Below are 15,526 nucleotides of genomic sequence, written 5' to 3' on the forward strand. Positions count from 1 at the left end.
CTATGAACATGCATGTGCAAGTTTTTGTGGGGACACATGTTTTCATTTCTCTTGGGAGTGCATTTGCTGGATCATATGGTAACTCTGTATTAAGCATTTTGAGAAATTTCCAAACTGCTTTCCAAAGTGGCTACCATTTTACATTTCCATCAGCAACATATAAGAATGAAACTTTCTCCATATTCTTACAAGCACATTTTATTTTCTTTTTGATTACAGCCATTCTGTTGGGCATAAAGTGGTATTTGAATGTGATTTTTATTTGCATTTCCCTAGTGACTAATGACGTTGAGCATCTTTTCATGTACATATTGGCCATTTGTTTATCTCCTTCAGGGAAATGTCTATTCAAACTCTTTGCCCATTTTTTTAATTGGGCTATTGCCTCTCCATTATTCAGTTGTAAGAGTTCTTTTTACTTTCTGGATGCAAATCCCTTATCACATGTATTATTTGTACATATTTTCTCTCAGTCTATGTATTGTCTTCTCATTTTCTTAATGATGACCAACTAAATTTTATTAGGCCTCCAGATGTGAGGCTTGCTCTTCTGAGCACATTCTCCAAAACAAACTACTTTGCCTTCAACAGCACTTAAGGTGATTTATGACTATGATGTGGTTACAACCATACAAAGAAGAGCATGAAAGCCATTAATGCAGGTAGAAAGAAGAGTCTGAAGGTGGTTTATTTTGTCCTGCTTGTCCTTCCTTCATGTTATGAAGGTCCCATTCCCCTAGCTTTACTCTTTGTCTCCCTGGCTCCAGGATTCCTCTTCCTCATGTTAGAAGTGACTACACTTCCAATCACCTTTGGTCTTTGTAACATTAACAAAGGCAATAAATCCAGTGGGTGTAAAGTACTACTTATCGATGAAAGTTGGTAATGAAAAAAATACAAAAATAGAATTAGGGAAAAGGGGAGGTTTTTGAAGATGTATGAGATAGGATTACGTTCTGCATGGGTTTGAGGGGAGATGAGGAGTCCTTGAAATACAGAAAGTGAAGGGACTCAAAAGAAGAGGGATTACTATTAGAACAATGTCGAAGAAGACAGATGGATAGAAATTGAATCAAGAATGTAAAGAGTGTGAGAGCCTTGGGAAGAAGCCATCACCAACTAGGATTAAATGGGGCAATCAATTGACACAAATATGTATTAATCATGGAAAAGGGGTATAGAAAGGGTGTTAGGAAACCTGTGAGAAGAATCTCAAGAAAGTATTTGATAGTAGAAATGCATCCATATTCATCAAGATATTAATATTTATTATTTACCATATCCCAAGCATTGTGATTATAGTTACTAAGCATTTAATAATTATAGTTATTAAGACAACAACATCAAAAATGAACATGCATGTCCAAGTTTTTGAATGTCATTAAAGAAGACAACATCAAAAATCCTTCTTAAGGTATTTATAGTCTAGCCAGAAAATAGTCTAACATAGTCAATTATTAAAACATACACAAGAGTATTAATGTAAAGATAGTACAAGTGGTAAGACTTAACAAAAGAGGACAAACTAATAAGCTGGAGTAGTTGGGAAGGTTTGAGGGAGGAGACAGGTTTTGAACTAGGTCTGGAAGGAAAAGGTCTGCCTCCTTAATCCTCCACTCCAAGCTGCTGCTTCTAAATTTCCAAGGTATGTTGGGACATCAAGGGCTGGAAGTTGGGGGTTAGATCATGCATAATGTGATCTATGTACTCTTAGAGGCAATCAGGGCTAGCCAGAAGCCACAAGATTAGGGTAGTGCATGACAGAAAATCTTGATATAACAAAAATACTATGTTTACTTCATCTTTAGGGAAGGAGAGGACTTTTTCAGGGAGCACCTGTTTTTTTCCATGAAGTTTGGCTTAATTTCTTCTGGCCCCATCCCCTAATGAGGCATCATTTTTTTCTTTTTGAGTCTGAATATTCTTTCTGATGCATGGGAAAATGAATAAGCATAGGAGACAGGGGAATATATCGTGTATTTTTCTTCTCTCTGCAGAGTCTGAGCATAAAAGAGGACAAAATCCAGCAGATGAATCCTCCAGAGTTTGAAATGATTGAAGATATGGCAATGCTGACTCACCTCAATGAGGCATCCGTGCTGCATGCCCTGAAGCGGCGCTATGGCCAGTGGATGATCTATGTGTGTAATATGCTTTCCTGCTGAACTGTCATGCTGGCACTCAGATTGCACGTCCCAGTCTCTCCTGGGTGCTCTCTCACATTGAGTCTAAGCATGCTCACATGGGGATAGTCCTTGAGGAATGTCTACTGGGAAGGGACCTTATCTTAGCATTTCCCCAATTTCATTTTGTCAACATTCATGTGCCTTCCCACAGATCACCCTTAGTTAAAAGCATGAGGCTTGGAGCCTGACAGACTAGCCATCAGCACTGTCACTTGCTTGTTAAGTTTCCTAACTTCTTGAAGTTGCCTTATCTATAAAGTGGGATAACAATGTCTGCCTCTCCATGGGAGCCTGGGGTATTAAATAAAAGAATGTAGGTAAAGCACCTAGTTCAATGCATGTCACCTAGTTAGTGATTAATGAGTGAGATGATTTCTTCATCATCATTAAATTGATGATGGTTGGTTGCTCAGGTTCTTTGACTTGCTCAAAACCTATGCAGCAGAAGCAATGCTGAGTAGCTTAAGCTAAGATGTAGCATCTGGGACCCGTGGCCATAGGAACCATGGCATGCAACAAGCTTGCTCCTCAGCTCTCTGATTTACCACGTAACTGTGTTAGTTTCCCTGGGGTGCTATAACAAAATTACCACAAGCTGGGTGGCTTAAAACAACAGAAATTATTCTCTTACAGTGCTGGAGGCCAGAAGTCCAAAATCAAATCCAATCAGCAGGGCTGCACTCCCTCTGGAGGCCTTTGGGGGAGAATCTTTCCCTGTCTCTTCCAGCTTCTAGCGGCTCTAGCATTCCTTTTGGTTGTATCACTCCATCTCTGCCTCCATTGTCACATCACCTTCTCCTGTGTGTGTCTTTTATAAAAACACAAGTTATTGTATTTAAGACCCACCTGGATGTCATCATCTTGAGACCCTTAACCCTTAATTACATTTGTAAAGGCTCTATTTTTTCCAAATAAGATCACATTCACAGGCTCTGGAGAATAGGACATAAACATATCTATTTAGGGGCCATAATTCAACCCCTTCAGTGACTGAGTGACCCACATGAGCTATTCCTTCTCAGTGCCCTAAAAATCAAGCCCCTAATCTTGCTGAGGCAGAGAATCCCCTCTGGCCTCAAATGCCTGATGGCTGGTTACTGAAATCTCTGCAGTCCTACCATTAGGGTCCTCTCTGTCTTCAGAAGCTCCATGTGTCAGACTTGTTAGTAATTAGCAGGTCTCCCAGGAGAGAGGTAATCCCAAGTCCTGATGTTACTCTAACCTGGTTCTGTCTCTTCTTGTTAGAAGTCCCTTCTCTACATGATTCCAAAAACTCTCCTCTGAGTTCCTTTATAAGTAACATTTGAGCAAATGTTACTTGACAGTGGAAGAGCTGACAAACCTGGAAGTATTTCTAATCTAGTTTCTGAAATCTTTTCTGATCTTCCCTCAGACATATTCAGGTCTCTTCTGTGTGACCATAAACCCTTACAAATGGCTTCCCGTGTATAAGAAAGAAGTCGTGGCGGCCTACAAAGGGAAGAGGCGATCAGAGGCTCCCCCTCACATCTTTGCTGTTGCCAATAATGCCTTTCAGGACATGCTTCACAGTGAGTAGCTGCCCTACAAAATGAAAAGTAAAAATATCTGATCTACTTTTTTTCTATGTGCCTAAGAGGCACTTAGGCATTGTGAGTGGAGCATGGCCTTTACAGTTAGCTAATCACTTGAAGCCTCTGTTTCCTTCTAGATAAAATGTGGGCGAAATAGTACCTACCTCCTAGGGTTATTGGGCCGATTAGTTTGTACATCAAAGTGAGATAATGCATTTAAAGTGCTTGGCCCAGTGGCTGGCCCAGAGTAAGCCCCCTGTAGATGTTAGCCTTTATTATATAAAGCATCTGCTCTAGTGTCTGGCACAAAGAAGTTATTCTATAGATATTATTACACAATGATTCTTAAAAGGCTTAAAGTGTCAAGAATCTCAATCATTAGTTGGTTACCATTTGTATGTAGAGCAAAGAAATAGGCCTTTAATTTATATGTTCTTATGACTGGCATACATAGGGGCAAGAGAAAATCGATTTTACTCTGTACCATTTGAGTGCTATGTTTTTCTAACTATAAATGATGCTAATCCTTTCCCTTGTGTCTGATTTCAAATTGTAGCTAGGGAAATTTTGAATAAGTTCATACTAATACATAATCCTCGAATATTCTGGCATTTTTCTTTCTTTTGTAGATCGAGAAAATCAGTCTATACTCTTTACGTAAGTGTTTGCCTTGTTTTTCTTTTTTGGCCTGAAGTAAGTTTCAGTGGAAATAGATACCTCCATTTCACTGGGAATAAAACTTTGATTCACCATCTTTGAATTAATTGCCCTTTAGGTGCAATACCTTTGAGGTAAGAAAAAGATACTCAGGAAATTGTCATTGTGCTTTAGTCAGTGATGACTCCAAATATGGTGTCAGCTAGTCTGCCTCCCTCATTTTCAGAGATCCTTTAGAAATAGTGCATGAGCTGATCTTAATTACTTTCTTGATGATTAAGAGAGCTACACTGTCCCAAATGGTCACCTTCAAAAGCCTCTGGACTGGCTAAGCAGAGGGGCTGAATGTCCAGTAGGTATGCCCATGGAACATTTAAGAAGCAGTTGTGGGCAGCCAGATTGGGGCAGGCCAAAGTACATGAAGCAGTGAAAACTAAAAGATGGTGACATTTAGAGAAATAAGAAAGGGAGTGAAAAGGATAGAAGGAAGGGTCACAGTGGTATCTTATTGTATGTGAGTTTTGATGAAAAGAGTAGTGGCCGGCCAGGTAAAGTGTCAGCATGGTGACTGAGACTCAAGGGGCTGTGAAGTGCTAAAGTCCTTTACCTTCCCATGCAATGATGATGATACCATCTTGTACATTGGGCTCTCCATTGGCTTCAGTTATCCCAGGAGAAATCATAAGGTCTCAGAATTTTAGAGCTAGATGAACAGTTGGAGTTCAGACTTTCATAGAGATGATAAACTATTTTCTGGAGTTTTGTATAGATAAAGGCAGGCAGGCCTTGATTCAATGATGCTTATATTGAAGAGGCTATAGATTTACCACTGTGCTCTTCCCACATTACAAAGTTAGCTGGTTGTCAAAGGTAAGGTAAAGCCTAAAGCCCAACTGCCCGGTGAAGTAATTGGTAGCCTTTTTCTGAGAAGAGGGTTGGACTTGGCTGTATGGTAGCCTTCATATGTGAAAATCTCTTGAACAGCTGGTCATGAGGAGCCTTGTCTAGTTAGAAGAGGCGCTTTCCTACTCTTTGTTATTAGGACCATAAGGAAGAGGCTTCCTAATATTTACAAAATTTGTGATCTTTCTAACTCCAGATTTTTGCCCATGCTGTTTTTCCAGCCTGAAATGTACTTGCCTTTCTCCCAACCAATTAAATGTCAATATGTCCTCAAGTTCCATCAGAAGCTCTACTTTTATGTAAAAGCTTCCCTGCTTGCCATAGCCTATATAATCAAAATTACCTTTCTTTCATTGCATTGATAATCAGAACTAGTTAACTGTGTCACTGAATTTCAAATCACAGAGGAGAATCTGGTGCTGGAAAGACTGTGAACAGCAAACATATTATCCAGTATTTTGCCACCATAGCAGCCATGAGTGAACCCAGGAAAAAGCCGGTAAGTGTTTATATAGCTTGGCAGAAAAGATGAGGTGGCCCTATCCACTGGATCATGGAGGCTCTGTCCTGACCACTTTTGGGAAGTAAGGAGGCAACAAGTGCCACAGGACAATTTGCAAATCATAGAAAAGTATTTTTTTTTTTAAAATCTTTCCTTTGCTCCTTGAGAGGATCATCAAGTGCTCCAAACAATAACATGAAAACATTAATTACATAATCAATTTCACATCTGCTTAAAGGGGCATTTTCTGGCCTGGTCTTTGTTTGTTGGATCTGTAAGTTAAGTCCTCAAGATTCAAACCATCTTACCTAAAGTCTAGGGTCATCGGTGGCTTGGATATTTCTGAATCCCTTTAGCTACTGTGAGATATCAAATTCCCATAAATATGCACCAATAAAAGTTTTCTTCATTCATACCTAACTCCTGGATCAAGTTCTAAATGCCTAATGGACATATCCCTCAATGTTAATCACATACCACGTTCAGAAAAACCTTTGCCTTCCCTATTTAAAAAAAAAAAAAAAAAACTTGTTCATTTTAGTTTAGCTCCATTAACATGTTAATGGACATCATAATAACTAGAGGATAACTAAGACCATACACGTTGGTATGCAAAATAAAATTAGGTAATGCTGAATGGAACTCAAAATCAATGAGTTATTGAGCTGTTAGACCTCTCATTTTTCTATGTCTGGCATGATTATTTTGCTTTTTCAATTAGATACTGTATGTTTGCTGTTTTTGCAAAGTAAGAAATATATTAAAATAGTCATCTGGCTCAATTTTTAAACTATAGAAGTTTCTTTTCTAACGACCACATTCCTGAGTTTGATTACTGATTTCTTTGGATATCATTGAACTCTTTTATTTATAGATAGTTATATCTATAACTTTGTTTTTACAAGCATTTTAGATTTTTTTTTTTTTTGGTGTGCATTAAATGGTTTGGTTTAGCCATTGAGTTTTATGATATAATACAATACATAATATATAACACTTCTATGGAAATCTTTGCTCATATATATATAATGTTCTCTAAATTATTTGAAGGACAGTAAACCCATATTACTGAGAAGGGATATAATACTTATAAATCCATAAATTATTGAGTACGATGTACTATATACGTTCCCCCATAAAATGGGGAGTATTATATAGTAGAAGGGATATAAGAAGGGATATAATATTTATAAATCCATAAATTATTAAATACCATATACTATATAGTTACCCCCATAAAATGGGTCTTTGAGGCTGACTGGAAAACAACAAAGCCATGTAGATATGGTAGATAGGTCGATGATATGTTTTGGCCCATCAGCCTGAGCACACGTGATTCAAATTCAAGATCAATACTATTAAAAGTCACTACTCGGTGGGAACCTCTAGATTACTTAGGAAAAGAAGCAAGCAAAAGTGTAGTTTAATAACACCAAGAGTCTGTTGTATTATGCTAGGATAAATTTCCAGGTACAAAGATCAGATGGGAAGAGAGGAAGATTAATGATGGGGGAAATACATGATATGATATTTGTCTGTAAATAAGCTGGTATGTTTTTCTTTTTTATTTGGTGACGATTTTTTTTTTTCCCACTCAGGCCAATGCCAACCAAAAAAGAAGCATTGCAAATAAATGAGCTCCCACGTATTCATAGGGGTATTGTATATTGTTAGCCTCTGTCATCCAACTGTTTTTCTGATTTCTCATTCCAAGATAATATAACCAAATTTGGAAGCAGGTTTTGGCCATTGGTTATCAAAGCAAGAATGGGGTTTGACCTGGAGATGGAGGGCTTGCCACATTACAGAATTCTACTAATAGCTTAATCAACTGTACTTCTCTTTCATGTGTCTCAGGGGGCGTTAGAAGAGCAAATCATGCAAGCGAATATTATCTTGGAAGCATTTGGAAATGCTAAAACCCTGAGAAATGACAACTCCTCTCGTTTTGTAAGTAACATGATTTAGCATAATATCAAAGTATAATTTGTATGCAATGGTAAAACTCATATGTAAGCACATAGGTATGAAAAAAATCCTAGAACACCAAAGAAGCTCTTTGATTAAAGTTTGTAATGTTAGATTTCTCACAAACATTTACCATCTATATCATTAAGACAATTAAATTTTTATAAATAAATATACATCTGAAGAGTTTCTATTTGGTCAATTTCAAGAAAAAAGCATTTATCTTAATAGTTTCAAATTCCACTCCCAGTAGAGAAGCTCACCCAAAAAATTATAATCATGCCTTATATTTTATTACGTTGTACATATTTGAAATATTTTCTCCTTCGTAATTTCCTAAACCAGTAGGCACTTCCTAATTCACTTACTACAATTACTGTTTGTACTCTTGCCTATGGCCTCCTTACCCCTGAATATTTTTCACTGAAGACTTTTTTGGGGGTCTGATGAGAAAGTATTTTTAAGTAGCTTTTGATAACTAGAACTCCCACGGAAGAGGAAGAATTTGGATTTCTAAACCTAGTTTAACAAATTCATATTATGCCAAGAATGAGTGGCAGGGAGCCACTGTATAATTCACCAGAAAATTTGCAGAAGGCTTCCTGTTTGAGTCTCCCGGCATAATTAAATAATAACCACATGCTGATTTGGCTAGTTTCCATCCAAAGCCTTAGAGCTGCTCTGTTCACATTTAGATGTGCTTACAGTGTCTGGCTGGTCATAGCAGGCACTAATACTGGTTCATAAAACAACTGGTAGATTTGGGATTTGTTAGAATGCTAAAGGACTTTCTGCTGAAACATGAAAGATAGAAAGCTGGGGAAAAAAAAGCAAGGGAAGAAAAAGGAAGGAATAGAGGGATGGAAAAAGAACATTTTTAAAAAGGAAAGAGGAAAGATAAGGAAAAAAATAAAAGGAAGAAAGGGAAAAACATCAGGTAAAAAGAAAGATAGCCAAGTGTGGTGGCTCATGCCTGTAACCCTAACATTTTGGGAGGCTGAAGTGGGCAGATCACTTGAGCCCAGGAGTTCGAGATCAGCCTGGGTAACACAGTGAGACTTTGTCTCTACTAAAAACACAAATATTAGCCTGGAGTGGTTGTGTGCACCTGTAGTCCCAGTTACTCAAGTGGCTGAGGCAGGAGGATGACTTGAACCCAGGTGTTTGAGGCTGCAATGAGCTATGATGATACCACTACACTCCGGCTGGGTGACAGAGCAGGAACTTGCCTTAAAAAACGATGAAGAAGAGAACAGAAAGGAGAGAAAAGTTGGAAAGACAGAAGGAAAGAAGTAGAGGAGAAAAATAAGCATGAAGATGGATCAATGGAAGGAAAGAAAGAAGAGAGAAGAAAAAAAAAGGAGTTCAAAATAATCAAGAAATCTGGGTTAAAATTTTCAATTAATACTAAATAGATATGTATACATATACCTCTGTATATGTGTATGTGCACACATATATATGTACCTGCGCGTTTGTATGTATGGGTATATATACATGTGTGTTTGTGTGTGTGACTCCCACTGTCCTACATATTTTAATGTACCTGTTCGATCCCCCTGTACAGAGCTACTCACCTCTTCTTGCCAGGCTGCTGTCCTGCCCTGGTGCCTTCCTGGCATGGGCCAACCTCCACCAGGCTGACTTCCTCCCTGTTCCAGCATCCTCATCCCACAGGCTCTAGCTGCAACCAGATGGTGCCACCTCCTTAGCTGCATCTGGCATTCTGACATGGGTGCTGGCACCTCTGGACAGCATTTCTGCCCCTCTAGATCCTGCCTTATGGCTTTTCACTGATAAGGAAGAAAGAGTATCTGTCTATTCTTTAGGCCAAGGTGTGCTTTGAAACAAATTAGATCACATCACTCCTCTGCTTAAAACCTTACAATGTCTCCCAAGCACACAAAAAATAAAACCCTACCCTTTCCCATGTTCTACATGGCTTACATGATATGGAGTTTGTCTACCTCTTCAACTCCATTTTATGCCCCTTCTTTCTCTGACTTTCTAAGTTCTAGGATACTGGCTTTTCTTGTGATTTTATGTCAGAGCTGTTGCAGTAACTGCTTACCCACTAGCCTATAAGGTTTGTGAGGGTAGGGACCATGTCTATTTTTCTTATGTGGTATCTCTAGTGCCTAGAAGGTTACCTGGATCTTAGTAGATGCTCAATGAATGTTGGTGAATGAACAAACAAATATGATGAGGAAATATTTTTATTATCTTTAGATAAGAACAGTGAGGCCCAGAGAGATTTCACAGTGCCCGCAAGAATACACAGGTAGCAATCAGCAGATTTGGGGCTACAAGCCAGAACCACTGCTAGTCCTGACAATCATTCTGGCTTCCTCCAGATATTAGCTGGTGCTATCTCATCTCAAACCCACATTGCATTTTTCTGTTCTTTTTTTTTTTTTTTTTTTTTTTGGTTTGTTTGTTTCTTACTTTTGAGGAAGTAGTCGTTTTGAGAGTTACATATAGTGAAGCCATTGCAAGTGCTTGGAAAATTTGAATAGGAAACTGTGTTCTGTGTCTGAGTGTGTTCTGTGTCCACACTAGGGCAAATTCATCAGGATGCACTTTGGTGCCAGAGGCATGCTGTCATCTGTGGACATTGATATCTGTAAGTAGTCATTGCACTATCTGATTACTTTTTTTCCTTCTTCCTTCTTTTCTTTTCTTTTCTTTTCTTTCTTTTCTTTTCTTTCCTTTCCTTTTCTCTCTCTCTCTTTCTCTTTCTCCCTTCCTTCTTTCTTTCTTTTCTTTTCTTTCTTGACAGGGTCTCACTCTGTTGTTCAGGCTGGAGTGCCATGGCACGATCATGGCTCACTGCAGCCTCAAACTCCTGGGATCAAGCAATCCTCTACCTCAGCCTCTCAAGTAGCTGCAGCTACAGGCATGTGCCACCATGCCCAGCTAATTTTTAAAATTTTTCTTTGTGGAAACGGGGTCTCACTATGTTGCACAGGCTGGTTTCAAACTCCTGGCCTCAAGTGCTCCTCCCACCTCAGCCTCCCAAAATGCTGGGATTACAGTTGTGAGCCACTGCACTCAGCCTGATTACTTTTGTTCTACATTTTGCAAGAATGCCTAAGTATGAATCTTTATTCATTTCTCATCATCCAGATTTTCTTGAAAAGTCCAGGGTGATTTTCCAGCAGCCTGGAGAGAGGAACTACCACATATTCTATCAAATTCTATCTGGACAAAAAGAGCTTCATGGTAAGTGTAGGATTCTGGAGCTTAGGGTTATTCCAAAACAAGAAAAATAAGCCATATTTGGGGGATGAAAAAGTGTTATTCAGTAAGTTTCTTAGCCTATTTAGACTTCAGTATATTCATCCTTAAAACTTAGGGAGTTGAACCAATTATAGAACTAGTGTTGTATAATTTTATATGGACAGACAGTAAATGGCAACACTTCTTTTTCAATTTGGTAGCAAAAGGAAGAAGAGTGTTTGAAAGTGGGTAGGATACCCAGCAGAGGTGAGTGGGTGAGTGTGTGTGTGTGTGTGTGTGTGTGTGTGTGTGTGTATAAAAGCATTAATTTAAGGCCTTAATTAGAACTACATGAGTGGTAAAGATAAGAGACCCGGGGAGGGAGATAGCATCATAGTGTGTGGTGGTCAATGGGAGTTTCCTCTCTTTTTTCTTTTTTGGTAGAGATGGGGTTTCACCATGTTGGCCAGGCTGGTCTCAAACTCCTGGCCTCAAGAAATCCTCCCACCTTGGCCTCCCAAAGTGCTGGGATTACAGTGTGAACCACCGTGTCTGGCTCAGGAGTTTTATAAAGAAGGGGAATTTAGGTTGGGAAACGAAGAATGGGAAGGGGATTCAGTCGACAAAGTGAAGAGTGGAGGCTACTTCTGGTAGGAGGAAGAGTGTACACAATGTTGGGAAAGGGCAAAGCAGGAGCAGGGAACAGAGAGACCAGTTTGACTAAAGGAAAAGATTTGCATAGAGGAATAGTGGAGATTTTATTCTGATGGTTTCTGAACTCAGGGAGTTGGCAGAGCAAGTGTGTGAGTGTGTTGTGGGGAGTGAGGCAATAGGAGGTCATGATTTATTGAGGGCAGTATTTGGGACGATTAAGCTGGTAATGGGCAGGATGGTGTGGAGGCAGAGATTTGGATGGAAGGGATTGCAAATGTCCCAGTATGAGATGACAAGACAGTGATCTAAAAGAGTGTCTGGGAATGGAAGGGTGGGGGAAAAGGGATAGATGCATGGAAGAATAAACAGGTCTTGGTAGTGACTGAATGTAGGAGTGAGGAAGAGTGATGAGTCAAAAATATCCCCAAGTTTTGTGATTTGATTAGGAGAATGATAGTGCCATAAACATAAAATAAGAAAAAATCCCTGTGGAATAAGGGAATGAATTTCATGTATTTATTCAACAAATATTTATTCTGGAGCTTCCATGTGTACATCAGGCACTGCTTTTTAATCATGGGGGGTACAGTGGTGATACAAGATAGACAGGCCTCTGCCCTTCTGAGCTTATAGTCTAGTGTGGAAGACAGGCAACAAACAAGTACAGAATATATGATCTAGGCTGGGCATAGTGACTCATGCCTCTAATCCCAACACTTTGGGAGACTGAGGCAGGTGGATTGCTTGAGGTCAGGAGTTTGAGACCAGCCTGGCTAACATGATAAAACCCAGTGTCTAGTAAAAATATGAAACTTAGCCAGGCATGGTGGCAGGTGCTAGTAATTGTGGCTACTTGGGAGGCTGAGGCAGGAGAATCACTTGAACCTGGGAGGCAGAGGTTGCAGTGAGCCAAGAATGTGCCACTGCACTCTAGCCTGGGAGACAGAGTGAGACTCTGTCTCAAAAAAGAAAAAAACAAATGCTCTAATTTCTTTGTAGGTTATATGGCAGGTGAATAAAGAAAAATAAAGTGCAGTGAGGGGACAGAAAGAAATGGGGTTTGGTAGGGTTGTGGATAGTTCTATTTTAGATGAAATTGTCAGGGAATTTCTCTGAAAAGACAATATTTTTACAGACACCTCAATAAGTAAGGGAGCAAGTAGGCAAAGATTTCCAGGAATAAAATTCCAGGAGGAGGGAACAGTGAGTGCAAAGGTCCTGAGGAAGGAATGCATTTGATTTACTATTGGAATAGCAAAATGGCCACTGTGGGTGGTAGAGAGGGTAACATAGGGTAAAGTAGGCAGGGGTTAGACCATGCAGCACATTGTAGACCATGGTAGAGAGTTTAAAGTGGCATAGGGATTCATTGGAAGGAGAGAATGACATGCTGATTTGATTTCCAAGGTATTGTATTTGAGGTAAGCTTTTGAGGACAACAATGCTCCCACAGAAGTGGACGTAGGATAAGATTACAGATCCAGGCTAGTGAAATGATGGGAACAATTTTCCCAGTCCATTATGCTTAGATTAAGTATGGTATAAATCTAGCAGTGTTTTGACTACTTGGTCTTTAAAGTACCCTTACCAAATGGGGAAAGCTCTGCGAACGAGACAATTATTTTTGCCATAGATGTAATTGGTGTTATGTAAGCAGTACATTCTCTTCCCCACCTTCTCTTCACCTCAACCTGGAACAGGATTTTTTTTGGTCTTCCATTGATTAACCCTATCAAATCTAACACTCTTGACATGTGTTTCTGGATGGTATAGGGCGACTGACACATAAGATCTGATGAAGGTACCAGCAGAGACTGCAAGATTACTTTCAGAGCATCTCTGTTTACTAATAGAAGCATCTGATGCCTTTGGGCTGCTATGGAAAATTCATGCTTATCTTGAATTCATTTATCTCCTTCAGTCTTTGGGGGTTGCTGAGATTGATTACTGTGCAAAGCCTGACATCTGGTGGTCCAAACTGGGTATTGTCAGTCTACCTGTTTTAGCACCCATTGTCCTTTTGGGGGACATTTTAAAAGATGATCTGGAACTCTTACCATCCATGTTTGCCAAAGAAGAGCTTCAGAGTATCCTGAGGCTTAATACAAGAGGGCGTATCTTAACAATATGAGGATGATGTCCACATATCCTGAAATATGAGGATTTGTCCACACTACAAAAGAATTGGGTATGGAAATCACAGCAGAGAGGCTGGCCAACCACTGAAGGAGTCAAGGAAATGAGGGGACATGTTACCTCAGAGCCAGTCCCTATTTGACCTCTACATGGCCATGAGTACCCCTTCACCCCTTTGCTCTCAATTATATCTGACCCTTGTTCCAGGCATAGCTAAGACTCATTTCTTCAGTTCTTTTGGACAGGGCTCATTCAAAATCCTTAGTTCTCACTGCCATCTGCATAGCTTGGTCCTACGTATATTTTCCCTTTTCTTTTCTTTTTCTTTTGACTTTTTTTGTTTCTATTTATTTATTGTACCTATTCTTGCTATTCAACTAGTGTATAGATTCCAGGAGTGATGATAAGTGACCAAGAGGTCCTTCCATATTGGAATCCTTGACATTTGGCCTCATACCCTGAGTGTTCGCTTCATAAACTATACAACAATCATGCATCATCATGAGAGAATCTACTGAATGAATGGGAAAAAATACTTGCAAACTGTATATCAATAAGGGGTTAATATCTAAAGTATATAAAGAACTCAACTCAATAGCAAGAAAACAACCAGATTAAAAAATGGATAAAGGACCTGACAGACGTTTCTCCAAAGAAGACATGCAAATGACCAACAGGTCTGTGAGAAAAGACTCAACATCAATAATCATCACAGAAATGCAAAGCAAAAACCACAATGAGATATTGTCTTGCTATCAGAAGACAAGAGATAATAAATGTCGGCAAGGATGTGAAGAAAAGGGAACTCTTGTTTACTGTTGAGTCAACTATAAATTAGCACAGTTATTATGAAAAATGGTATGAAAGTTAATCAAAAAATTACAAATAGAACTACCTTATGATCCAGTTATCTCACTACTGGGAATACATCCAAGGGAAATGAACTCAGTATCCTGAAGAAATACCTGTACCTCCATGTTCACTGCAGCATTGTTCACAATTGCCGAGATAGAGAAACAACCTAAGTGTCCATGAAGGATGAATGGATAAGAAAATGTGGTCTATATACACAATAGGATACTATTATGCCTTAAAGAAAAAGAAGGAAATCTTGGCTGGGTATGGTAGCTCATGACTGTAATCCCAACACTTTGGGAGGCCCAGGAGGGAGGATTGCTTGAGCCCAGGAGTTCAAGGTCAGCCTGAGTAACATAGCAAGACCCTGTTTCTATAAAAAATTAAAAAATTAGTTGATCATGGTGGCATGCACCTGTGGTCTCAGCTACTAGGGAGGCTGAAGTGGGAGGATCACTTGAGCCTGGGAGATTGAGGCTTCAGTGAGCTGTGATCGTGCCACCGCACCTTAGCCTGGGTGACAGAGTGAGACCCTGTCTCAAAAAAAGAAAAGAAAAGAAGAGAACATCTTGTTATTTTTGTCAAGTATGGCAACGTGGATGAACCTGAAGGATATTATGCTAAGTGAAATAAGGCAGGGACAGAAAGACAAATACCACATTATCTCACCCACGTGGAATCTAAAAAAGTTGAATAAGTTCAGAAGATCTATTGTACAACGCAGTGATTATAGTTAATAACCATGTATTATATGCTTGAAATGGTTAACAGAGTAGATTTTAAATATTCTCACCACACAAAAAAATAAGTATGTGAAATGATGATACATTACTTAGCTGGAATAAGCCATTCCGCAATGTATACATGTATCAAAACATCATGTTGTACACCAT

General features: G+C 39.3%; 1 protein-coding gene across 1 annotated transcript in view; it reads left to right on the plus strand.

Annotated features, from left to right (window-relative positions):
- Positions 1-15,526, plus strand: part of MYH15 (myosin heavy chain 15) — a 128,891-nt gene that overhangs the window by 6,804 nt on the left and 106,561 nt on the right. Inside the window, exons 3-9 of the mRNA XM_065539230.2 lie at positions 1,998-2,141; positions 3,580-3,736; positions 4,369-4,396; positions 5,705-5,798; positions 7,659-7,751; positions 10,329-10,392; positions 10,896-10,991. Coding sequence (XP_065395302.1) covers positions 1,998-2,141; positions 3,580-3,736; positions 4,369-4,396; positions 5,705-5,798; positions 7,659-7,751; positions 10,329-10,392; positions 10,896-10,991 — 676 coding nt within the window. The remainder of the gene's footprint in view (positions 1-1,997; positions 2,142-3,579; positions 3,737-4,368; positions 4,397-5,704; positions 5,799-7,658; positions 7,752-10,328; positions 10,393-10,895; positions 10,992-15,526) is intronic.

The sequence above is a fragment of the Macaca fascicularis genome, chromosome 2 (assembly GCF_037993035.2).
Source record: "Macaca fascicularis isolate 582-1 chromosome 2, T2T-MFA8v1.1".
NCBI classification, from domain to species: Eukaryota; Metazoa; Chordata; class Mammalia; order Primates; family Cercopithecidae; genus Macaca; species Macaca fascicularis.